This window comes from Esox lucius, chromosome 10, assembly GCF_011004845.1.
Source record: "Esox lucius isolate fEsoLuc1 chromosome 10, fEsoLuc1.pri, whole genome shotgun sequence".
Classification (NCBI taxonomy): Eukaryota; Metazoa; Chordata; class Actinopteri; order Esociformes; family Esocidae; genus Esox; species Esox lucius.
Window position 1 is genome coordinate 24255910 of NC_047578.1, and position 27733 is coordinate 24283642.

Sequence of the window (27733 nt, forward strand, 5' to 3'; positions counted from 1 at the left end):
CAGCCAAGACTAACAATTCAGGTCCGCCAATGAACTTAATCCATCAGTGAATTAGTCCTCTTCTGCTCCTTTTATCTATTATATTCTCCCCTTCTCTAAATCCCGTCATACTCCCCCCTACAGTACCTTTCAACATAACTAATTAAGACTAGGACACAGCTCTAAAATAAGAAATATTTATTTTCTACAGTTCAATTGTAATTTACACAAAATAATGTTTTATACATTAATCTTTACATTATCAGTTCTATTATAACATTTTCTACAGCAACACGTTTATAATGAAATAAATGAGCTTTTCTGTGTTCCAGCCCTATGATTGTAAAACCTTAGTTCCGACGTACTGACAGAGGCACAGGGAGGCAGCGGTGCAGTGATTCCTTCTCAGTCGTAGGTGTTGGGTGCAGTTCGGCAGCTTTTCAGACATTAACAGCTTGACATACACAGCACCATATGTCAGTAAAAGTTGGAGTGCTTTGGTCTGCAAAAAGGATCATTTTGGAAAATATGAACAATAAAAGAAAAGTTGTGACACAGCATTAAATACATGTCAACTAATCTGTATCTAAAACAGTTCTGTCTGAAGTCCGTAGTTCTTTTTTCTGAAAGAAACAAAGTATGTGTTTCGGAAAATATTAGTGATATGGTGTATTTAAGCAGTAAGGCAGGAGAGTGTGGGGTGTTGTTATATAGCCAATATACCATGGCTTACCACAATGCAAATTACAGAGTTTTTTGACACAGCACTTATACATGGATTGGCAATATTCCATAAACTCCCGAGATTCCTTTTATAATTACATACCATTCACCAACGCAAATATAGCAGTGCAAGGTTGTGATATCACACCCAGAGTACACAGTCTCATATACCACAGCTGTCAATCAATCAGAATTCAAGATTCAAACTAACTGGTTTGTAATTCTAGTTAATAGTGTATATGAATCATCCATATACTAGTAATTATATTATACACTGCGTGCACAATTATTAGGCAAATCGAATTCCTCCAGATTTATTTTATTGTTGAACAAACTCAATGCTCTCAGTCAATCCAAAATATAAGTGAACCTCAAACCTGAATGTTTAACAAAGTTTAATATATATATATATATTTATATCTTTCTCAGGGGAATACATAAGTGGGCACAATTATTAGGCTAAATTAAAAGAAACTGAGTAACTGCAACAAATAAGTAACATTTCTGGCCTTTCAAAAATATGCAGTGACCGATATTGCCACCCTTCTTTTCAATAACTGCCATGAGCCTTCCATCCATGGAGTCTGTCAGTTTCTTGATCTGTCCACGATCAACTTTCACTGAAGCAGCAACCACAGCCTCCCTAATGCTGTTCAAAGAGATGTATTGTATTCTCTGACTGTAAATCTCACATTTGAGAAGATCCACAAGTTCTCAATAGGATTTGAGTCAGGAAAGGAAGAGGGCCAAGTCATTATTCGGGCATCTTTGAGGCCCTTTCTTGCGAGCCAAGCAGTGGAGTACTTGGATGCATGTTATGGAGCATTGTCCTGACTAAAGAACATGGCCTTCTTGAATGCTGAGGACCGCTTCCTGCTTGAAGAAAGTGTCTGCCAGAAACTAGCAGTAGGTATGGGAGTTGAGTTGGACCTTTTTAACACGAAAGGGTCCAACTACCTCATTTACGTCTTTTCTTCCCCATACATTTTTTGTATGGAGACTATTCGCAAAAAAGTATTTGATTGTCCGGTGGTCACGCCTCATTAGTTTAGTTATTTCAAGAGTGTTGCATCCGTCTGAAAAGCATTTTACAATTTATGACTTTTCAGTGTCAGTAAAATTAATTTTATGGCTCATTTTACCTGAGGTCATGAAGCTGCCTAATAATTATGCACACCTTGATATAAGGTGTTATTCACTGTTGCCACACCCTCCCTCATTACACAAATACAAATCACCTGAACATGATTCAATCCAATGAGGATTCAAGTTTATATGGTTTGGAGTTGGAAAATGTGCATGGAAATAATAATATGATCAGAATACTCACTTGCCTTGTGCACACAGTGTATAAATATTATCAATAGACCACATATATAATACAGTACGTTCCTATGGCAGGACATCCAGAAAAATTCCACAATTATCTGATCATCTGAAATAAACATTATTATTTGCTTAAAGGGTGATTTTGTTCAACATAGTGCGCTATAGGAAAATACTGTACTTAGGACAGCAGTCCACAGAAGCTAAGATTAAAAATGTTACTGAAAATTTTCTCTGACCTCTACTGGTAATATTTGATCTGGTACCAGATTGTAGTTAGTAGTGAGTTTGGTATCCTCCCTCTGGCTGGTTGTGGTACTGCCCGCAGTCTCTTCATTGTTCACCAACAAGGGCCTTTCCTCATCCGAACCTTCATTAACACTTGACCCCAACACAACAGGTTCGAAGGTCATGGCCTCTGCGACCAAGATAAGGTGGGACATTCTCTTTTTGAGTCTCTTCTAGAGAGGGAGTGACAAGTGACCTGTTAGATGGCATTATCTGGTAGCATGACACAGAACTGCTGCAGGGTAGTCGTCAATACAAATCAGTATATCATATTCATATTAGGGCAAACATGGTGACATCATTCATAATGTCCCTACCTGAGCCGCATCTCCAGCAAAGCTCCTCTCCTCTAGAGTTTCAGTCAGTGCCTTCACACAGTGGGCTATGTCCCAGTACACAATGAATAGCTGAGAATATGTGTGTGTGTGTGTGTGTGTGTGTGTATGTGAGAGGAGAGAGAGAGGAGAAAGTCAAAGAGATCAACTGAAATGCCCTTACATACATGCTTGGAGGAAACCCCTGACTTAAGCCAATTTGTCCCACCCTCTGCAGAGCTCTTGGCCACAGTGACGCAGCTGTACTAGGAGGCAGAAACTATTGATGAAATGGTTGGAAACAAAATATCTGCCCTCTTTCAAATTATGCTCACTACATGCGCAGGTTACGGTACCCTACCTGCAGTGTTCCAGTGCAGTTCTGCACCCAATCAGCCACACCCACTAACAGCTTGTGTCTGCTCAGCCTCTCATTCACCTGAATGAGTCGCACATCTATGTTCATGTTTATCTAAGGGAAGACATTTAATGATTCAGGCTCTTTAAAGTGGTTGCAGTAGCAATAGCTAAAATATTATTAACTAAAACATTAAATTATTCTATTAAACATTCAATTATTGGCTTTCAGCAAGAAATCACATTGGATTTAAAATGACTACAATATCACATCAAATCACTTGTGTAGCGAACCTATGTACAGTATCTCACAAAATTGAGTAATTGATATTTGATTATATATTTTCATGTGACTGAAGAAATGACACTTTGCTACAACGTAAACTAGTGAGTGTACAGCTTGTATAACAGTGTAAATTTGCTGTCCCCTCAAAATAACTCAACACACAGCCATTAATGTCTAAACTGCTGGCAACAAAAGTGAGTACACCCCTAAGTAAAAATTTCCAAAGTTCATCAGAGCTTCACAGGTTGCCACTGGAGTCCTCTTCCACATCTCCATGACGACATCATGGGGCTGGTGGAAGTTAGAGACCTTGCGCTCCTCCACCTTCCGTTTGAGGATGCCCCACAGATGCTCAATGGGTTTTAGGTCTGGAGACATACTTGGCCAGTCCATCACCTTTACCCTCAGCTTCTTTAGTAAGGCAGTGGTCGTCTTGTAGGTGTGTTTGTGGTTGTTATCATGTTGGAATACTGCCCTGTGGCAGTCGTCCCAGAAGAGGCTTCCTTCTGGGACGACAGCCATGCAGACCAATTTGATGCAGTGTATGGCATATGGTCTGAGCACTGACAGGCTGACCCCCCACCTCTTCAACTTTTGCAGCAAGGCTGGCAGCACTCATACGTCTATATCCCAAAGACAACCTCTGGATGTGACGCTGAGCACATGCACTCAACTTCTTTGGTCGACCATGGCGAGGCCTGTTCTGAGTGGAACATGTCCTGTTAAACTGCTGTATGGTCTTGGCCACCGTGCTGCAGCTCAGTTTCAGGGTCTTGGCAATCTTCTTATAGCCTAGGCCATCTTTAGGTAGAGCAACAATTCTTTTTTTCAGATCCTCATAGAGTTCTTTGCCATGAGGAGCCATGTTGAACTTCCAGTGACCAGTATGAGGGAGTGTGAGAGCGATAACACCAAATTTAACACACATGCTCCCCATTCACACCTGAAACCTTAACGAGTAACACTAATGAGTCACATGACACTGGGGAGGGAAAATGGCAAATTGGGCACAATTTGGACATTTTCACTTAGGGGTGTACTCACCACTACTTTACACTGTAGCAACGTGTCATTTCTTCACTGTTGTCACATGAAAAAATATAATCAAATAATTGCAAAAATGTGGGGGGTGTACTCACTTTTGTGAGATACTGTATATTACTATTCTCTTTCAACGTCATTTTAACCACCGGAAAGGCATATTTTCAATGTCTTTTCAACTTTTCTTGCTCATAGGGAAGTGCTCTAAGACTGATAAACACCCACCTCCTTGTTACTGTAGTTAAGGATGACGAGGATGGCTGTGGTGAGAAAGATAGAGACCAGACTGACAGAGAGGCATAGCAACCAGTATTCAGTAACGAAGAGGTAGAGGTGAAGAGTCGAGAATCCGGCACACCATATCACTATGTATATAATCTGAGGGATAAAAAGATGCCCTGTGTAAATTTACATATAACATACAAATACAGTGAGTGAAAAAATCCCCTGCTGCTTTTGTACGTTTGCCCACTGACAAAGAAATGATCAGTCTACAATTTTAATGGTAGGTTTATTTGAACAGTGAGAGACAGAATAACATTAGCAGCACTCTTAAAGGGAGTGGTCCTAATCTCAGCTTGTTACCTGTATAAAAGACACCTGTCCACAAAAGCAATCAATCAATCAGATTCCAAACTCTTCACCATGGCCAAGACCAAAGAGCTGTCCAAGGATGTCAGGGACAAGATTGTAGACCTACACAAGGCCATCTACACAAGACCATCTACACAAGACCATTGCAAAGCAGCTTAGTGAGAAGGTGACAACAGTTGGTGCGATTATTCGCAAATGGAAGAAACACAAAATAACTGTAAATATCCTGGGTCTTGGGCTCCATGCAAGATCTCACCTTGTGGAGTTGCAATGATCATGAGAACGGTGAGGAAATAGCCCAGAACTACACGGGTGGATCTTGTCAATGATCTCAAGGCAGCTGGGTATTCCAGCATGACAATGACCCAAAACACACGCCAAAGGCAACAAAGGGGTGGCTCAAGAAGAAGCACATTAAGGCCCTGTAGTGGCCTAGCCAGTCCCCAGACCTTAATCCCATAGAAAATCTGTGGAGGGAGCTGAAGGTTCGAGTTGTCAAACATCAGCCTCGAAACCTTAATGACTTGGAGAAGATCTGCAAAGAGGAGTGGGACAAAGTCCCTCCTGAGATGTGTGAAAACCTGGTGGTCAACTACAAGAAACGTCTGACCTCTGTGATTGCCAACAAGGGTTTTGCAACGAAGTACTAAGTCATGTTTTGCAGAGGGGTCGAATACTTATTTCACTCATTAAAATGCAAATCAATTTATAAAATTTTTGACATGCAAAAATGATCATTTCATTTCTTTGTCTGTGGGCAAACGTACAAAATCAGCAGGGGATCAAATAATTTAACTCTTCACACGGATTTGTAATTTATGTTTTGGGTTTTCTGTGGACCCCAGGAAGAGTAGCTACTGCTTCAGCAGGAACTAATGAGAATCCAAATAACCAAATAGCTACCAAATCTATTAATACACTAATGAGCCAAAACATTATGACCACCTGCCTTATATGTTGTTGGTGCTCCACGTGGCGCAAAAACAACACCGACTCGCCAAGGCATGGACTCTACAAGACACCTGAAGGTGTCCTGTGGTATCTGGAATCCAGAAATTAGCAGCAGATCCTTCAAGTCCTGTAAGTTGCGTGTTGGAGCTGCCGTGGATCAGACTTGTCGGTCCAGCACATCCAACAGATGCTCAAATGGATTGAAATCTGGGGAATAAGGAGGCCAGGGCAACACCCTGAACTCTTCAACATGTTCCTCAAACCATTCCAGCACAATGTGTGCAGTGTGGCAGGGCGCATTATGCCACTGAAACAGGCCATTGCTTTTAGGGAATACCATTCATATGAAGAGGTGTACATGGTCTACAATGATGTTTACGTAGGTGGAACGTTGCATCATTGCATTGCATTGCATCATCTTCCGCTTATCCAGGGCCGGGTCGCGGGGGCAGCAGTCTAAGCAGGGATGCCCAGACTTCCCTCTCCCCAGACACTTCCTCCAGCTCTTCCGGGGGGACACCGAGGCGTTCCCAGGCCAGCCGGGAGACATAGTCCCTCCAGCGTGTCCTAGGTCTTCCCCGGGGTCTCTTCCCGGTGGGACGGGACCGGAACACCTTCCCAGGAAGGCGTTCCGGAGGCATCCGAAACAGATGCCCAAGCCACCTCAGCTGACCCCTCTCGATGTGGAGGAGCAGCGGCTCTACTCTGAGCTCCTCCCGGGTGACCGAGCTTCTCACCCTATCTCTAAGGGATCGCCCAGCCACCCTGCGGAGAAAGCTCATTTCGGCCGCCTGTATCCGGGATCTTGTCCTTTCGGTCATGACCCAAAGCTCATGACCATAGGTGAGAGTAGGAACGTAGATTGACCGGTAAATCGAGAGCTTCGCCTTGCGGCTCAGCTCTTTCTTCACCACGACAGACCGATACATCGACCGCATTACTGCAGAAGCTGCACCGATCCGTCTGTCAATCTCCCGTTCCATCCTTCCCTCACTCGTGAACAGGATCCCTAGATACTTAAACTCCTCCACTTGAGGCAGGCACTCTCCACCAACCTGAAGTGGGCAAGCCACCCTTTTCCGACTGAGGACCATGGCCTCGGATTTGGAGGTACTGATTTTCATCCCCACCGCTTCACACTCGGCTGCAAACCGTCCAAGTGCATGCTGAAGGTCCTGGCTTGAAGGGGCCAACACGACAACATCATCCGCAAAGAGCAGAGACGAAATCGTGTGGTCCCCAAACCTGACACCCTCCGGCCCCTGGCTGCGCCTAGAAATTCTGTCCATAAAAATTACGAACAGAACCGGTGACAAAGGGCAGCCCTGCCGGAGTCCAACATGCACAGGGAACAAGTCTGACTTACTGCCGGCAATGCGGACCAAGCTCCTGCTTCGGTCGTACAGGGACCTGACAGCCCTTAGCAAAGGACCCAGGACCCCATATTCCCGAAGCACTCTCCACAGGATGCCGCGAGGGACACAGTCGAATGCCTTCTCCAAATCCACAAAACACATGTGGACTGGTTGGGCAAACTCCCATGAACCCTCCATCACCCTGTAGAGGGTATAGAGCTGGTCCAGTGTTCCACGGCCTGGACGAAAACCACACTGTTCCTCCTGAATCCGAGGTTCTACTATCGGCCGTATTCTCCTCTCCAGAACCCTGGCATAGACTTTCCCGGGGAGGCTGAGAAGTGTGATCCCCCTATAGTTGGAACACACCCTCCGGTCCCCCTTCTTATAAAGAGGGACCACCACCCCGGTCTGCCATCCCAGAGGCACTGTCCCCGACTGCCACGCGATGTTGCACAGGCGTGTCAGCCAAGACAGCCCCACAACATCCAGAGACTTGAGGTACTCAGGGCGGATCTCATCCACCCCCGGTGCCTTGCCACCGAGGAGTTTCTTGACCACCTCTGTGACTTCAGCCCGGGTGATGGACGAGTCCACCTCTGAGCCTTCATCCTCTGCTTCCTCAATGGAAGACGTGACGGCGGGATTGAGGAGATCCTCGAAGTACTCCTTCCACCGCCCGACGACATCCCCAGTTGAGGTCAACAGCTGCCCACCTCTACTGTAAACAGCGTTGGTAGGGCACTGTTTCCCTCTCCTGAGGCGCCGGATGGTTTGCCAGAATCTCTTCGAGGCCAGCCGATAGTCCTTCTCCATGGCCTCACCGAACTCCTCCCAGGCCCGAGTTTTTGCCTCCACAACCACCCGGGCTGCAGTCCGCTTGGCCTGTCGGTACCCGTCAGCTGCCTCTGGAGTCCCACAAGCCAACCAGGCCTGATAGGACTCCTTCTTCAGCTTGACAGCATCCCTTACTTCCGGTGTCCACCACCGGGTTCGGGGATTGCCGCCTCGACAGGCACCGGAGACCTTACGGCCACAGCTCCGAGCGGCCGCTTCAACAATGGCGGTGGAGAACATGGTCCACTCGGACTCAATATCTCCAACCTCCCTCGGGATCCAGTCAAAGCTCTGCCGGAGGTGGGAGTTAAAGATCTCTCTGACAGGAGACTCGGCCAGACGTTCCCAGCAGACCCTTACAGTACGCTTGGGCCTGCCGAGTCTGTCCAGCTTCCTCCCCCGCCATCGGATCCAACTCACAACCAGGTGGTGATCAGTTGACAGCTCCGCCCCTCTCTTCACCCGAGTGTCCAAGACATATGGCCGCAGGTCAGATGAAACGACAACAAAGTTGATCATCGACCTGCGGCCTAGGGTGTCCTGGTGCCACGTGCACTGATGGACACCCTTATGCTTGAACATGGTGTTCGTTATGGACAAACTGTGACTAGCACAGAAGTCCAATAACTGAACACCGCTCGGGTTCAGATCAGGGGGGCCGTTCCTCCCAATCACGCCCCTCCAGGTGTCACTGTCGTTGCCCACGTGGGCGTTGAAGTCCCCCAGTAGAACGATAGAGTCCCCAGTCGGAGCACTTTCCAGCACCCCTCCCAGAGACTCCAAGAAGGTCGGGTACTCTACACTGCCGTTCGGCCCGTAGGCACAAACAACAGTGAGAGACCTATCCCCGACCCGTAGGCGCAGGGAAACGACCCTCTCGTTCACCGGGGTAAACTCCAACACATGGCGGCAGAGCTGGGGAGCTATAAGCAAACCCACACCAGCCCGCCGCCTCTCACCATGGGCAACTCCAGAGTGGTGAAGAGTCCATCCTCTCTCAAGGAGTGTGGTTCCAGAGCCCAAGCCGTGCGTAGAGGTGATACCAACTACCTATAGTCGGAACCTCTCAACCTCACGCACCATCTCAGGCTCCTTCCCCGCCAGCGAGGTGACATTCCACGTCCCTAGAGCTAGTTTCCGTGTCCGGGGATCGGGTTGTCTAGGCCCCCGCCTTCGACTGCCGCCCGATCCTCTCTGCACCGGCCCCTTATGGTCCCTCCTAGGTGGAACGTGTCAAATTGATGTCCACATGAATGCCCAGAGTTTCACAGCAGAACATTACCCAGAGCATCACACTCCCTCCACCGGCATGTTGTCTTCCCACAGTGCATCCTGGTGCCATCACGTCCCCAGGAAAATGGTGTACACGTACACGGCCATCCACGTAATGTAAAAGAAAATGTGACTCATTGGAATAGAGGTCCAGTTCTGATGCTCGTGTGTCCATTGCAGGTGTTTCAACAGTGGACAGAGGTCATCATGGGCACTCTGACCGGTCTGTGGCTACGCAGCCCCATATGCAGCAGGGTGTGATGCACTGTGTGACACATTCCTCCCGTAACCATCATTGACATTTTCTGTGACTTGTTGGAGGGTGATGTCCAAATAAGGCTTCATCAGCGTTATTTTAGCAGCATGATATTATGCTGGGACCACGCAGATTTTCTTTATGTCAATAAAAGCCATCATTGAAATGTATTCGGCAATATAGGTAACAATATATTTTGTAAAAAAGAACAGACACGAACAATACTGGAATGGACATTAAACATAAAATGTACAGACTAGATTGCTAACTATATTGCCTTATACATTTCAATGATGGCTTTTATTTTGAAATAGAAAATCTGAGTTAGCACTGCTAGCATAATATCCTGCTGCTAGCAGGAGGCACATGCCTTCAACACTTTGAGTACGAGAGCTGATTGTTTGCTTACCATCTAATCTATTAAGACCTTGACATGTGCCCTTGTTAGGAGACGATCAACATTATTCGCTTCACCTGTGAGTGGTCATGTTTTGGCTCATCAGTGTATGTTAATAAGACATACAATAACATTGCGAATTTGGTTGATACTGTATAAAAATTACAGATATATAATATATCCTAGATTAAATGTATACAGTGGATATAAAAAGTCTACACACCCCTGTGAAAATGCCAGCTTTTTGTGATGTAAAAGAATGAGACAAAGATAAATCATGTCAGACCTTTTTCCACTTTTAATGTGACCTATAATGTGAACAATCTAATTGAAAAACAAACTGAAATTTTCAAGGGGGAAAAATGAAAAAATCAAAATTTTACAATAACCTGGTTACACAAGTGTGCACACCCTCTTATAACTGGCGATGTGGCTGTGTTCAGAATTAACCAATCACATTCAACTAAATTTAATTCATTACACACTTGCCATCATTTAAAGTGACTCTGATTAATCAGAAATAAAGTTCAGCGGTTCTACTAAGATTTTCCTGACATTTTCTCAGAGCAAAAACCATGGTCCGCAGAAATCTTCCAAAGCATCAAAGGGATCTCATTGTTGAAAGATATTAGTCAGATGAAGGGTACAAAATAATTCCCAAAGCATTAGATATACCATGGAACACAGTGAAGACATTCCTCATCAAGTGGAGAAAATATGGCACAACATAAACATTCCCAAGAACTGGACATCCCTCCAAAATGTATGAAAAGACAAAAAGAAAACTGGTCAGGGAGGCTTCCAAGAGTCCTACAGCAACATTAAAGGAATTTGTGGCAAGTACTGTCTGTGTGCAACATGTGACAACAATCACCCATATTCTTCATATGAATGGGCTATGGGGTAGGGTGGTAAGACGGAGAAAAACATCCAAGCCCGGAAAAAGTCCCACGAAAGCACGTTGGAATATGTGTTATGGTCTGATGAAACCGAGGTTTAACTTTTTGGCCATAACTCCAAAAGGTATGTTTGGCGCAAAAACAACACTGCACATCACCCAGAGAACACCATACCCACAGTGAAGCATGGTGGTGGCAGCCTCATGCTTTGGGGCTGTTTTTCTTCAGCTGGAACCGGGGCCTTAGTCAGGGTGGAGGGAATTATGAACAGTTCCAAATACCAGGCTATTTTGAAAGTCCGTTAGAAAGCTGAAGATGAAGAGGAAGTTCACCTTTCAGCACGACAACAACCAAAAGCACACATCCAAATCCACAAAAGCATGGCTTCACCAGAAGAATATTAACATTTTGGAATGACCCAGCCAAAGCCCTGACCTGAATCCAATTGAACATCCAATTTAATCCAAATGAACAGAACCTGGTTGCACTTGCGAGTGCAACCAGGTTATTGTGAGTTTTCTTTTGTGTGTAGACTTATATCCACTGTTGATATTAAACAAAACCAGCCTACCGGTGCCATGATGAAGTGGAAAAGGGAGGAGTTGAACAAAAGGTATCTCCTGACAGAGGGAACATCCAATGCTATTTCCAGAGGGTCCTCGAATTCTGCTACAGGAATCTATAATAGGGAAACCATAAGAACCAGATAAGAAACCTGAATCGATTGTGTTCAAGGAGATCACTAAAATGATTGAAATGCTAGATTTTATAGATATTTGCAGGAATTAATATCTGAATGGAGCTTGGATACATCCCTTTAGGAAGGCTAATGAAGCTAGCAGGATTTTACCATTTTCTGATATCAGTCTTTGCCTCACCAAGAGATCTAGTGAAATATTTTCAAGAAATATTATCTTGGTATGATCTTCCAACCTCACTTAAAAACTATTTAGGTGATTTCAGTCTACCAAAACATTGTATTATACTATCAGAGGCACAACAAATAGTCAAGTGTAGGCATAATCACACAGCAGGAACTGCTGCTTGCAAATGACACCTTTGAGACCAGAAAAACCCTTAATTGTATTCCAATAGAAGTTCTGTATATCTGGCTATTTATTTTCATAAACAGCAAACCACCTGACACGCAAAGAGAGCATCTGATCTCCTTCCTATTGAAGCTGGAGCCTGGGGGGACAGTATAAAGTGGAGGCCTTTCACCCTTCAATATTGTGCAAAGATATCTAGATATTTTGACCTAATATTAATAAGGTCATACCAGACATTATTCATTAATCAATCAAACAGGCTTTTCTACAAAAAAAACAATACAGTAGTTAACACTGGTGTGAGTAAACATGACACAAGCTACACTACAAACTAAAGAAAATTAACAGCATACAGTCAAACCAGTTAAAACCTTAATAGCACATGTTGAAACAGCCTTGGATAAGGTGGATAAAAGTAATGTACAGCATGCCACTATCTAAAAACTTTGAACTATCAAGGGATATAAAACAAGGATGACCCTTAATACTATACCACCAACAACCAAAACTATTTATTATGACTAGCCATAAAGGAGAAAGCTGTCAATTGGTAACTTGCAACACATTTTTTAGTATCTCAATGAGCTATTCAATGTTAAAATGTGTATTACAGCATTTTTAACATTTATTTGAAAGAAACAGTGGGGACAGATACGGTGTTGTAGAGCAGGATTATTTATTATCACATACTGTATATTGTCAGTGGTTCACTAGAAGTTTATAATACATATATGCAGTGCATATCATATGAGACAATAAACATAAATGTGATTAAAAAGATAGATTTAAAATTGTATTTTTTATGAATTTGGTGTCCAGCCCAAATTAACAATTTTTGTGAGGAATGACCTGATGCGGATTTTACGTAATGTTTAGTAAAGTACACTAGAATGTCAAGAAAATAACTCAAATTATTCAGTTTAAAAATATCATACTCTTTTATTTATATTCATGATTGTTTCTCTTAACACAATTGCACCGAGGAGTTTCCAGTTTACACACCTACTTTTACCACCACACATTGTTAAATATATGCGGATTCTCCTATATTTGTTTTTAACTAAAATATACACTAACGGTCAGTAGCTTTAGAACAACCCCAAATAATGTGCATGTCAGAGTCATAGATTTTATATTTCTGGGAACCAAGAAGGGGTTAACAACTTACATCTGTTCTGTAGCAATGGAAGTATATTTAGCCTTGAAAGTGGATACTAACAATTCCTACACATTCCAAATTTTACTGATTACTTACAAACACTCTGTCTCTATAAAAGCGGTGTTGGAACAGACTGTGTTACTGTGTAACCCTCTTGCGCATTATTTTGGACAGTGTTGTACTGCAGGAAGTAGTATATTGATATCATAATAGCACGAAAAAAGGCAATTAACAAAGGAAGACAGACCCTACAAATTGTATGTCTTTCCTTCAGAGAAATTGCAAAAAAAGCCTTCAGTGAGTACATTTTTTTACACCATTCAAAAGGAACTTGGAAACAGGAGGAATCTCTGACAGGTCTGGCAGTAAGAAAGGTCTGGCAGATCAGAATACATTTTTCTGAGAGTCAATAGGTTGTGTGATAGATGGCTCACAGGACATTTGTTTCAAGCACCGCTTAACACTGGTCAAAGTAAGCAAGTCTCAGTTTGATTTGCAAGTTTGACAGGTTGAGTGGCATGTAAGAAAGGCATTACTAAGATGGTTCATTAAAACTTTGGTTCATCACACAGGGTTTTTGTACACCACTGAGTAGGCAAAAGGATGGTTCCTCAGTGTGTGACACCAACAATCAAACATGGAGGAGTGTGATGGCCTGGGGCTCTTTTCTGGATATGGAGACTAAAACTTGCACAGAGTGAGTGGCACCCTGAACCAAAATTGCTAACACACCATTATGCAGCACCATATAATACCCTCTGGTTTCCGTCTAGTTGGTCAGAGTTTCATCCTACAGCAAGATATTGACCTAAAAAATACTTCCAGGCTATGTCAGAACTATATTAGAAGAAAAAAGCAAGACATATGCCTCAAATCATGGAATGGCCAGCACAGTTTCCAGACATAAACACAATGCAGCTGGTTTGGGATGAACTTCATAAAATTTCGTTGATTTCTTTCAATTCCATGATTTCTTTTTTGTCTCCAATTGTTTATCCAGAGTACATTAAGACATTAAACTGTGTGAATTTCAACAGAAACTGGAACAAAGGTAGGTGTTACAAATGTAACCGTTGACAGGTTGTGTATATCATTCAGATTTTTGCCTCCAGTATTTTACTGCAAGTGCTACAAGGAATACTGAATGAAGAGGTTCTCCATCTCTTGAGCCTGTCTAGAAATGCATCTTAAAGAGGACTCAATTATTTTGTTTTATTCAGTTTTGTTTATGGTTTTGAATAGAGTAATTTTTTTAAGTAAATGGTAATTAAGGTCCTCCCAGATTAAATGTATTACAGGAGGAAATAAACAAGATTTACAGGAGAATGTTGTTGTGGATGCACTGACTACTAAAATCCTGGATCATTTCCAGACCATGGATAGTGGTTAGTATCAAGCATTGTTTCAATGCTTTAAAGATGTACTTTTGTATATCCTGGATTCAAGTCTGTTTAATTTAAATTCTACCCTTCTACAGAATGTAATTTGACAGATGTATGTGCACATAGTAAATGGAATTGTGTACTACTTCTGTATGTTCCCTTTTTCCCCTCTTCCTAATAGCTTATGTGGAAAAACTCTACCCGGTGGGTGCCTACTGGTAAATCATAGCAGAGCTGGCACCAATGGTAGCAAATATTCTTTAGAGAGCACACTAGAGGGAAATGAAGCAGCACTGCCAAAATATTCAAGCACTCTACCTGTAGAGGTTTATGAAGAATGTTTTTAGGATAAAGGAGTTATTAGTAGAACCCTTTAGAGAAAATTCAAACCCATCATTGTTGAAGCAGTTCCTTGAAGTACCCTATGTAGAGGGTTCTAGAAAGAACCCTTCAATCAGGGTTCTATGTAAACGTTTTTAAGAATGAAAGGGTTCTTGTTGCACCCATCAGACATGTCATCAGAGGTAAACTACCGCCACCATATCAGTGAACAATGGATGTTAAAATAGTGGTTAACTACTGATACCATACCAGAGAATAATGGATGTCAGAGGTTAACTACTGTCACCGTACCAGACAACAATGGATGTCAACAGAGGATAACTACTGACACCGCACCAGACAACAATGGATGTCAACAGAGGTTAACTACTGACACCGCACCAGACAATAATGAACTTCAACTGAGATTAACTACTGACACCGTACCAGACAACAATGGATGTCAACAGATGTTAACAACTGTCACCGTACCAGACAATAACAGATGTCAACAGAGGTTACCTACTGACACCATACCAGACAATAATGGATGTCAACAGAGGTTAACTACTGACACCGTACCAGACAATAATGGACGTCAACAGAGGATAACTACTGACACCGTACCAGACAATAATGGACGTCAACAGAGGTTAATTTAACTACTGACACCGTACTAGACAACAATGGATGTCAACAGAAGTTAACAACTGTCACCGTACCAGACAATAACAGATGTCAACAGAGGTTACCTACTGACACCACACCAGACAATAATGGATGTCAACAGAGGTTAACTACTGACACCGTACCAGACAATAATGGACGTCAACAGAGGATAACTACTGACACCGTACCAGACAATAATGGACGTCAACAGAGGTTAATTTAACTACTGTCACTGTACCAGACAATAATGGATGTCAACAGAAGTTAACTACTGACACTGTACCAGACAATAATGGATGTCAACAGAGGTTAACTACTGACACTGTACCAGACAATAATGGATGTCAACAGAGGTTAACTACTGACACCGTACCAAACAACAATGGACATCAACAGAGGTTAACTACTGACACCGTACCAGACAATAATGGATGTCAACAGAGGTTAACTACTGACACCGTACCAAACAACAATGGACATCAACAGAGGTTAACTACTGACACCGTACCAGACAATAATGGATGTCAACAGAGGTTAACTACTGACACCGCACCAGACAATAATGAACGTCAACAGAGATTAACTACTGACACCGTACCAGACAACAATGGATGTCAACAAAAGTTAACAACTGTCACCGTACCAGACAATAACAGATGTCAACAGAGGTTACCTACTGACACCATACCAGACAATAATGGATGTCAACAGAGGGTTAACTACTGACACCGTACCAGACAATAATGGACGTCAACAGAGGATAACTACTGACACCATACCAGACAATAATGGACGTCAACAGAGGTTAATTTAACTACTGACACCGTACTAGACAACAATGGATGTCAACAGAAGTTAACAACTGTCACCGTACCAGACAATAACAGATGTCAACAGAGGTTACCTACTGACACCATACCAGACAATAATGGATGTCAACAGAGGTTAACTACTGACACCGTACCAGACAATAATGGACGTCAACAGAGGATAACTACTGACACCGTACCAGACAATAATGGACGTCAACAGAGGTTAATTTAACTACTGACACCGTACTAGACAACAATGGATGTCAACAGAAGTTAACAACTGTCACTGTACCAGACAATAATGGATGTCAACAGAAGTTAACTACTGACACTGCACCAGACAATAATGGATGTCAACAGAGGTTAACTACTGACACTGTACCAGACAATAATGGATGTCAACAGAGGTTAACTACTGACACCGTACCAAACAACAATGGACATCAACAGAGGTTAACTACTGACACCATACCAGACAATAATGGATGTCAACAGAGGTTAACTACTGACACCGTACCAAACAACAATGGACATCAACAGAGGTTAACTACTGACACCGTACCAGACAATAATGGATGTCAACAGAGGTTAACTACTGACACCGTACCAGACAATAATGGATGTCAACAGAGGTTAACAACTGTCACTGTACCAGACAATAATGGACGTCAACAGAGATTAACTACAGACACCGTACCAGACAATAATGGACGTCAACAGAGGTTAACTACTGACACCGTACCAGACAATAATGGATGTCAACAGAGGTTAACTACTGACACCGTACCTGATAATAATGGACGTCAACAGAGGTTAACTACTGACACCGTACCAGACAATAAGGGATGTCAACAGAGGTTAACAACTGTCACTGTACCAGACAATAACGGATGTTAACAGAGATTAACTACTGACACCATACCAGACAATAATGGATGTCAACAGAGGTTAACTACTGACACCGTACCAGACAATAATGGACGTCAACAGAGGATAACTACTGACACCGTACCAGACAATAATGGATGTCAACAGAAGTTAACTACTGACACTGCACCAGACAATAATGGATGTCAACAGAGGTTAACTACTGACACTGTACCAGACAATAATGGATGTCAACAGAGGTTAACTACTGACACCGTACCAAACAACAATGGACATCAACAGAGGTTAACTACTGACACCATACCAGACAATAATGGATGTCAACAGAGGTTAACTACTGACACCGTACCAAACAACAATGGACATCAACAGAGGTTAACTACTGACACCGTACCAGACAATAATGGATGTCAACAGAGGTTAACTACTGACACCGTACCAGACAATAATGGATGTCAACAGAGGTTAACAACTGTCACTGTACCAGACAATAATGGACGTCAACAGAGATTAACTACAGACACCGTACCAGACAATAATGGACGTCAACAGAGGTTAACTACTGACACCGTACCAGACAATAATGGATGTCAACAGAGGTTAACTACTGACACCGTACCTGAAAATAATGGACGTCAACAGAGGTTAACTACTGACACCGTACCAGACAATAAGGGATGTCAACAGAGGTTAACAACTGTCACTGTACCAGACAATAACGGATGTTAACAGAGATTAACTACTGACACCATACCAGACAATAATGGATGTCAACAGAGGTTAACTACTGACACCGTACCAGACAATAATGGACGTCAACAGAGGATAACTACTGACACCGTACCAGACAATAATGGACGTCAACAGAGGTTAATTTAACTACTGACACCGTACTAGACAACAATGGATGTCAACAGAAGTTAACAACTGTCACCGTACCAGACAATAACAGATGTCAACAGAGGTTACCTACTGACACCACACCAGACAATAATGGATGTCAACAGAGGTTAACTACTGACACCGTACCAGACAATAATGGACGTCAACAGAGGATAACTACTGACACCGTACCAGACAATAATGGACGTCAACAGAGGTTAATTTAACTACTGACACCGTACTAGACAACAATGGATGTCAACAGAGGTTAACAACTGTCACTGTACCAGACAATAATGGATGTCAACAGAAGTTAACTACTGACACTGTACCAGACAATAATGGATGTCAACAGAGGTTAACTACTGACACTGTACCAGACAATAATGGATGTCAACAGAGGTTAACTACTGACACCGTACCAAACAACAATGGACATCAACAGAGGTTAACTACTGACACCGTACCAGACAATAATGGATGTCAACAGAGGTTAACTACTGACACCGTACCAAACAACAATGGACATCAACAGAGGTTAACTACTGACACCGTACCAGACAATAATGGATGTCAACAGAGGTTAACTACTGACACCGCACCAGACAATAATGAACGTCTACAGAGATTAACTACTGACACCGTACCAGACAACAATGGATGTCAACAGAAGTTAACAACTGTCACCGTACCAGACAATAACAGATGTCAACAGAGGTTACCTACTGACACCATACCAGACAATAATGGATGTCAACAGAGGTTAACTACTGACACCGTACCAGACAATAATGGACGTCAACAAAGGATAACTACTGACACCGTACCAGACAATAATGGACGTCAACAGAGGTTAATTTAACTACTGACACCGTACTAGACAACAATGGATGTCAACAGAAGTTAACAACTGTCACCGTACCAGACAATAACAGATGTCAACAGAGGTTACCTACTGACACCATACCAGACAATAATGGATGTCAACAGAGGTTAACTACTGACACCGTACCAGACAATAATGGACGTCAACAGAGGATAACTACTGACACCGTACCAGACAATAATGGACGTCAACAGAGGTTAATTTAACTACTGACACCGTACTAGACAACAATGGATGTCAACAGAAGTTAACAACTGTCACTGTACCAGACAATAATGGATGTCAACAGAAGTTAACTACTGACACTGCACCAGACAATAATGGATGTCAACAGAGGTTAACTACTGACACTGTACCAGACAATAATGGATGTCAACAGAGGTTAACTACTGACACCGTACCAAACAACAATGGACATCAACAGAGGTTAACTACTGACACCGTACCAGACAATAATGGATGTCAACAGAGGTTAACTACTGACACCGTACCAGACAATAATGGATGTCAACAGAGGTTAACAACTGTCACTGTACCAGACAATAATGGACGTCAACAGAGATTAACTACAGACACCGTACCAGACAATAATGGATGTAAACAGAGGTTAACAACTGTCACTGTACCAGACAATAATGGACGTCAACAGAGGTTAACTACTGACACCGTACCAGACAATAATGGATGTCAACAGAGGTTAACTACTAACACCGTACCTGATAATAATGGACGTCAACAGAGGTTAACAACTGTCACCGTACCAGACAATAATGGATGTCAACAGAAGTTAACAACTGTCACCGTACCAGACAATAACGGATGTCAACAGAGGTTAACTACTGACACCGTACCAAACAACAATGGACATCAACAGAGGTTAACTACTGACACCGTACCAGACAATAATGGATGTCAACAGAGGTTAACTACTGACACCGTACCAAACAACAATGGACATCAACAGAGGTTAACTACTGACACCGTACCAGATAATAATGGATGTCAACAGAGGTTAACTACTGACACCGTACCAGACAATAATGGATGTCAACAGAGGTTAACAACTGTCACTGTACCAGACAATAATGGACGTCAACAGAGATTAACTACAGACACCGTACCAGACAATAATGGATGTAAACAGAGGTTAACAACTGTCACTGTACCAGACAATAATGGACGTCAACAGAGGTTAACAACTGACACCGTACCAGACAATAATGGATGTCAACAGAGGTTAACTACTGACACCGTACCTGATAATAATGGACGTCAACAGAGGTTAACTACTGTCACCGTACCAGACAATAATGGATGTCAACAGAAGTTAACAACTGTCACCGTACCAGACAATAACGGATGTTAACAGAGATTAACTACTGACACCGTACCAGACAATAAGGGATGTCAACAGAGGTTAACAACTGTCACTGTACCAGACAATAACGGATGTTAACAGAGATTAACTACTGACACCATACCAGACAATAATGGATGTCAACAGAGGTTAACTACTGACACCGTACCAGACAATAATGGACGTCAACAGAGGATAACTACTGACACCGTACCAGACAATAATGGACGTCAACAGAGGTTAATTTAACTACTGACACCGTACTAGACAACAATGGATGTCAACAGAAGTTAACAACTGTCACTGTACCAGACAATAATGGATGTCAACAGAAGTTAACTACTGACACTGTACCAGACAATAATGGATGTCAACAGAGGTTAACTACTGACACTGTACCAGACAATAATGGATGTCAACAGAGGTTAACTACTGACACCGTACCAAACAACAATGGACATCAACAGAGGTTAACTACTGACACCGTACCAGACAATAATGGATGTCAACAGAGGTTAACTACTGACACCGTACCAAACAACAATGGACATCAACAGAGGTTAACTACTGACACCGTACCAGACAATAATGGATGTCAACAGAGGTTAACTACTGACACCGCACCAGACAATAATGAACGTCAACAGAGATTAACTACTGACACCGTACCAGACAACAATGGATGTCAACAGAAGTTAACAACTGTCACCGTACCAGACAATAACAGATGTCAACAGAGGTTACCTACTGACACCATACCAGACAATAATGGATGTCAACAGAGGTTAACTACTGACACCGTACCAGACAATAATGGACGTCAACAGAGGATAACTACTGACACCGTACCAGACAATAATGGACGTCAACAGAGGTTAATTTAACTACTGACACCGTACTAGACAACAATGGATGTCAACAGAAGTTAACAACTGTCACCGTACCAGACAATAACAGATGTCAACAGAGGTTACCTACTGACACCATACCAGACAATAATGGATGTCAACAGAGGTTAACTACTGACACCGTACCAGACAATAATGGACGTCAACAGAGGATAACTACTGACACCGTACCAGACAATAATGGACGTCAACAGAGGTTAATTTAACTACTGACACCGTACTAGACAACAATGGATGTCAACAGAAGTTAACAACTGTCACTGTACCAGACAATAATGGATGTCAACAGAAGTTAACTACTGACACTGCACCAGACAATAATGGACGTCAACAGAGGATAACTACTGACACCGTACCAGACAATAATGGACGTCAACAGAGGTTAATTTAACTACTGACACCGTACTAGACAACAATGGATGTCAACAGAAGTTAACAACTGTCACCGTACCAGACAATAACAGATGTCAACAGAGGTTACCTACTGACACCATACCAGACAATAATGGATGTCAACAGAGGTTAACTACTGACACCGTACCAGACAATAATGGACGTCAACAGAGGATAACTACTGACACCGTACCAGACAATAATGGACGTCAACAGAGGTTAATTTAACTACTGACACCGTACTAGACAACAATGGATGTCAACAGAAGTTAACAACTGTCACCGTACCAGACAATAACAGATGTCAACAGAGGTTACCTACTGACACCGTACTAGACAACAATGGATGTCAACAGAGGTTAACTACTGTCACCGTACCAGACAATAATGGACGTCAACAGAGGATAACTACTGACACCGTACCAGACAATAATGGACGTCAACAGAGGTTAATTTAACTACTGACACCGTACTAGACAACAATGGATGTCAACAGAAGTTAACAACTGTCACTGTACCAGACAATAATGGATGTCAACAGAAGTTAACTACTGACACTGCACCAGACAATAATGGATGTCAACAGAGGTTAACTACTGACACTGTACCAGACAATAATGGATGTCAACAGAGGTTAACTACTGACACCGTACCAAACAACAATGGACATCAACAGAGGTTAACTACTGACACCGTACCAGACAATAATGGATGTCAACAGAGGTTAACTACTGACACCGTACCAAACAACAATGGACATCAACAGAGGTTAACGACTGACACCGTACCAGACAATAATGGATGTCAACAGAGGTTAACTACTGACACCGTACCAGACAATAATGGATGTCAACAGAGGTTAACAACTGTCACTGTACCAGACAATAATGGACGTCAACAGAGATTAACTACAGACACCGTACCAGACAATAATGGATGTAAACAGAGGTTAACAACTGTCACTGTACCAGACAATAATGGACGTCAACAGAGGTTAACTACTGACACCGTACCAGACAATAATGGATGTCAACAGAGGTTAACTACTGACACCGTACCTGATAATAATGGACGTCAACAGAGGTTAACAACTGTCACCGTACCAGACAATAATGGATGTCAACAGAAGTTAACAACTGTCACCGTACCAGACAATAACGGATGTTAACAGAGATTAACTACTGACACCGTACCAGACAATAAGGGATGTCAACAGAGGTTAACAACTGTCACTGTACCAGACAATAACGGATGTTAACAGAGATTAACTACTGACACCATACCAGACAATAATGGATGTCAACAGAGGTTAACTACTGACACCGTACCAGACAATAATGGACGTCAACAGAGGTTAACTTAACTACTGACACCGTACCAGACAACAATGGATGTCAACAGAAGTTAACAACTGTCACTGTACCAGACAATAATGGATGTCAACAGAGGTTAACTACTGACACTGTACCAGACAATAATGGATGTCAACAGAGGTTAACTACTGACACCGTACCAAACAACAATGGACATCAACAGAGGTTAACTACTGACACCGTACCAGACAATAATGGATGTCAACAGAGGTTAACTACTGACACCGTACCAGACAATAATGGATGTCAACAGAGGTTAACAACTGTCACTGTACCAGACAATAATGGACGTCAACAGAGATTAACTACAGACACCGTACCAGACAATAATGGATGTAAACAGAGGTTAACAACTGTCACTGTACCAGACAATAATGGACGTCAACAGAGGTTAACTACTGACACCGTACCAGACAATAATGGATGTCAACAGAGGTTAACTACTGATACCATACTAGTGAACAATGGCTTTTTGACAGTTCAGCTACTGACACCAGTGTTAACTACTGACACCAGTGAACAATGGCTGTCAACAGAGGTTAACTACTAGCACCATAAAAACACTGAAAAACACTGGTTAGAGAGGTTTTGTTCTAATAAGGCAGCATAGTATTACAGATTTTTGTAAAAAATACATACATTTCTTATTCTTCAAAACCCAACAGACCCAGTTTCTTATTAGAAATCTGAGACATGCACATGAATAAAATATACTTTTTTATGCACAGGACACAATAATTTTCAGATGTTGGAAAAAAAATAGCATTCAACTGGTTGACTCAATTTACATTTCCAACCAGTAAGTGGGCCGAGGTGCATTGCAAATGGGCTATCCTTGGGCTCATGTGGAAAAATGCAGAGTAACCGCTGCACTAATCCACAGCCTTTGACTACTGTAGGATTGTTGGTTAAAGTTTTGACTCGCTCCACCATCAGGGTCGGACCCATACCAGTCGGTTTAGTACACCTCCTCCTCCCCTTCAGACAACCCAGTGCAGTTGTCTGTCTCTGCACGGTCAAAAGTCTTGAACAGAGAGAGGTTTCAGAGGAAGGTTTGCTCTCTGAGACACACTGTACCGTTCGTTACCGTTCACTTGCATTACTGACTTGTTTAAAGTTTCCCAAGTTGATTATCCAGGACCTACACTACTGCCTAACGTTGGAGTTGGTGGTCAAGTCTGATTTTGACCAGTCGCTGAAAACTCCCACTTTGTAAACCACTTTGCAAAATCGCTGAACTAGACGTCATTAAGAGAGACAACAAATTCTAGTCTACTGAAACATAGAGAGACATTCATTTGACTGGAGTGACTGTTCAAAAGTCATCCAGGCCCAAGGGGCGAGAGTTTTTTAAAAAGCTCTTCAGCCTGTTAATGTATGGGAGTGTTGTGTTCAAATTCCAACAGACCCACAATAACCAACATTTCGTCTGTAAACAAAAACCATACTTAAACAAAAAAAGGGGCAAAAGAAGATGTAATTTCTCTTGTAAGTAACTCTGGATAAGAACATATGCTAAATGACTATCATGTAAAGACAATGAAATTAGGAAATGATAAAGATTCTGAAAGTTCTTACTTCCCTTGCTGACTCCTGCTCTTCCAGATTAAGGGAAGTTCCACATACAACAGTGGTCATGTTTAATCTGCAACTGTATTATTTTAGCAGACAACTTGTTTTCTAACTTAAAAGTTGCGATATCTGCTATAGTTCAAATTCTTTATATACAGTTATATACGCATATTTATTTTAATATAACTTATTATCAAAATACATAGTAGTCTAAACTCGTCATAACCCTACTTATAAACATTGTTAATGTTGTTTTGTAATTTAAGTGTTTGTAAATGAACAATGTAGGCTAGTCAGTGTCTTCAAAATGTGAAATGTTTGTTTCATGGCCTTTTATTCAAATATCTTGAAAGCAGCTTAGACAGTGAAACAATCTGTAGGTACGTTTCAATAAGGTAGTTTACCTCCACAGAAATGCGTACAATGGACAGCTTAAAATATTCAGGCACAACTGATTTGCCAATGGGCACTCAGAGACAAAGTTGATGTGTGAGTTTTTGTGTGTGTATGAGCGTATCTGCATACAGGCTGGCATGCTGCGTACTCACCTGGAAGCCTTCCCTCTCCAACAGCGCCCTGCAGACCGACAAATCAAAACTGGGGTTCAGCATGGAGGAGGTGGGTACTGCTAGCACACACTGACCTGGAGAACACAGAACAGCAGAGTGAGAGAGAAATTGAGGTAGAAGATGGGAGGGAGAGGCAGAGAGGAGAGGGGAGTGTTAGAAGGAGAGACAGGAAGAATTTATATTGTAAGAGGGAGAAAGGAAAGGGAGGGGGAATGGGAAAAGTGTTAAGCTTGACAATAACACATTCTGACAGAGAAACACCCCATGAAGTAAAGAGGGAGACAGTTCAAACACACAATAAAAAAGGTACGGAGGGAAAAACAAAGGTGAAAGCAGGACATCACAAAAACTGTTTGTTTACCTGCTCTGAAAAAGCCAAAAGATAAGAAAATGAAGAGAAACCAAACAAGAACAGTGATTTGCAAAGAACAGGTCACGTGATCTGGCTTTCACCCACATTTTGAAAGCGGCATTGCTACGCACCATTCTTCCATCTTGATGTTCTTCTGTTTTCTATTTGGCCTTTAGATGATCGTCTTAGATCCACTTCCACATCACTCTCGTCTGAAAACACAGAAGTCTTATCTTCCACCTGATCCATGATGTCAAGACCCTAAATGAGCAGACACATATCGTTGGATCCAAATTCCTATAACCATAATTTCCAGAAAATGAGGAGGAGTGTTTATATTTAGCCCTAGCTGTCAAGAGTGGTAAACCACAGCAATGCAGTTCTGTTAGCCTGGTCCCAGATCTGTTTGTGCTTTTTTGCAAACATAAAGAATGACTTTAGGAGTTTTCAAGACAGCACAATAGACCAGGGACCAGGCTGTAATTCTATAGCTGAAGCAAAGAGTTGAGTGGTCAGATAATACAACACCACTTCCCTCAAATCTACCATAGGTTTTTATATACTGTGTTTGAGTAATGTTGTATTATAAAGGGAGCAACACTGCAGCAAGAAAATAGGTTGAAGCAAAGAGATTGAAATGAGCAAAAATTAAACAAACATTACCTCTGTAGACCGTGTTGTGGCTTGTTCTATGACTCTACTAGAGAAAACATATCCAATCACTGGCTGAAGCTTCCTTCAACAGGCCCCATCCTTCTGAGAAATAAACTTTATCTAGCAATGGCATCAGACGGCAAAGCTCAATATGTCCTGTGTTTCAAAAAAGCAAACAGGAAACCACTTTACTTCTCCTTTTAGAACAGATTATTTTAGTTCCGCTGCATAGCATTTGAAGGAACCAAGTAGATAACTCTGCTGTACTGCTAAGATTTTCAGATTCAGCATTTTCGAGCAATCATTTAAGGTATAGCCTGAGCATATCATAAAGTCGACTGTCCTACTGTTATCGTACTGTCACAAACCAACACGTGACCTTCTACACTATCTTTCAAAAAAAAATTCTCTGTGCTGAGGTTACACATTTGACAGATGTCTGTTAAAACTGTCACTTCTACAAAATAGTGCAGTCTCCAAAGCACCATACACAGCCAGGTTATCACTCTCCTTTTAATAGTTCCAAACTCTGTGACAGAGAAAGTGAGACAATAGAAAAGAAAGGGAGAGCAGGGCTACATCCTTTCACCACTGTTGATGTCCTATCTTGCCTTCTCCCCCACCCTCCCGTTAGCTTGATAAAGGAGGCACATTTTAGCACAAACCTGTGAAAATGCTGTAGGCAAGCAGGGTGTTTCCTTTCTATATTCCTAACTTAAGTTCTTTCTGTCTGTCGTCCTTTGGCTCCTTGTCTATTTCTCCCTTCAAGCCTAGATTTTTTAACTCTATTGCCAACTTTGAAACAGTTGGTCTCTGTAAGTTTCAAAGTGAAAATAAAACTATTTTAGACCATCGCCATTCAGCACATCTGAGCATTTTCCTGGCGTTTTCTTCTGTGTACTCTGAATTCTAAGTATTGTTTCTACAGGTAAAACAATGTTTAGCAGTGACAGTGAGGTGCTGAACATGAAAAAAGACCCATGCCTAAAAATAGGACAACACTCCAAAGATTACAGAATGTCCAGACTATGACATGATCAAGAGATTCCTACCCACATTTTGCAGATGATAGTCCAACTCACTCTAATACAGGTATAGCAGTTGTTCCCGGGAGCCTTCAAACTCTTTCCTTCACAGTGCACAGCCCTCTTCCCAACTACTGTATAGCTACTTCGATGTGTCTGAAATGACATAAGCAGACTCCGTCCATCCTCCATTTACTACCCACTTTTTCTAGCCCCCCGCCCCCCACCCGCCCAAAACGATTTCTCTCTCTTTCTCTTTCAGCTTGTGACTCACATCAGCCTAACCGCATGACTGGTGGAATGCCGTCTATGGTTCTCAGCCGTTCTCAGCGTAGAAAAAAGCTATTTATCGTGAATGAGAAAGAGTCCCAATGGAGTACGCTATTGTATAAATGTCCTATCCGTATACGGGCGGTTAAATTACATTTACGGGCATGGCGAAGAAACACAAGCTACCTAAAATATGAGGCGTCAAAGCATGCGCATTTAGCCTCAGACAGTAACATGAAACAACTGTTATTTTACCTTCCTTAGCCGGTTGCCGTTGTCTTAGACAGTGTGCGTGCTCCTCAGGATGCTTGGGGGGGGGGGGGGGGGGGGGGGGGTG

The 27733-nt window shown here is 42.3% G+C and overlaps 1 protein-coding gene across 6 annotated transcripts; it reads right to left on the bottom strand.

Annotated features, from left to right (window-relative positions):
* Positions 1 to 162: 162 nt before the first annotated feature.
* On the bottom strand, positions 163 to 27669 carry tmem268 (transmembrane protein 268). 6 transcript variants are annotated; one of them, XM_013135655.4, is made up of 11 exons: positions 27652 to 27669; positions 27158 to 27282; positions 26111 to 26257; positions 25579 to 25708; positions 25075 to 25169; positions 11447 to 11554; positions 4540 to 4692; positions 2992 to 3102; positions 2634 to 2723; positions 2268 to 2489; positions 163 to 481 (listed from the first exon to the last, which is right to left on the bottom strand). In XM_013135655.4, the coding sequence occupies exons 4-11, from the start codon at positions 25694 to 25696 to the stop codon at positions 314 to 316; spliced, it is 1065 nt and encodes a 354-aa protein (XP_012991109.2). In that variant the 5' UTR covers positions 25697 to 25708; positions 26111 to 26257; positions 27158 to 27282; positions 27652 to 27669; the 3' UTR covers positions 163 to 313.
* Positions 27670 to 27733: the final 64 nt, after the last annotated feature.

What these genes read in the sequence shown, in the direction of transcription:
- tmem268 (XM_013135655.4), bottom strand. Translation starts at nt 25,696, where the DNA reads ATGGATCAGGTGGAAGATAAGACTTCTGTGTTTTCAGACGAGAGTGAT. An exon ending in TTAACTACAGTAACAAGGAG is followed by an intron (nt 3,103 to 4,539) that starts GTGGGTGTTTAT and finishes GTCTTCCCTTAG; the next exon opens with ATAAACATGAACATAGATGT. An exon ending in ATCAAATATTACCAGTAGAG is followed by an intron (nt 482 to 2,267) that starts GTCAGAGAAAAT and finishes TCCTTTTTGCAG; the next exon opens with ACCAAAGCACTCCAACTTTT.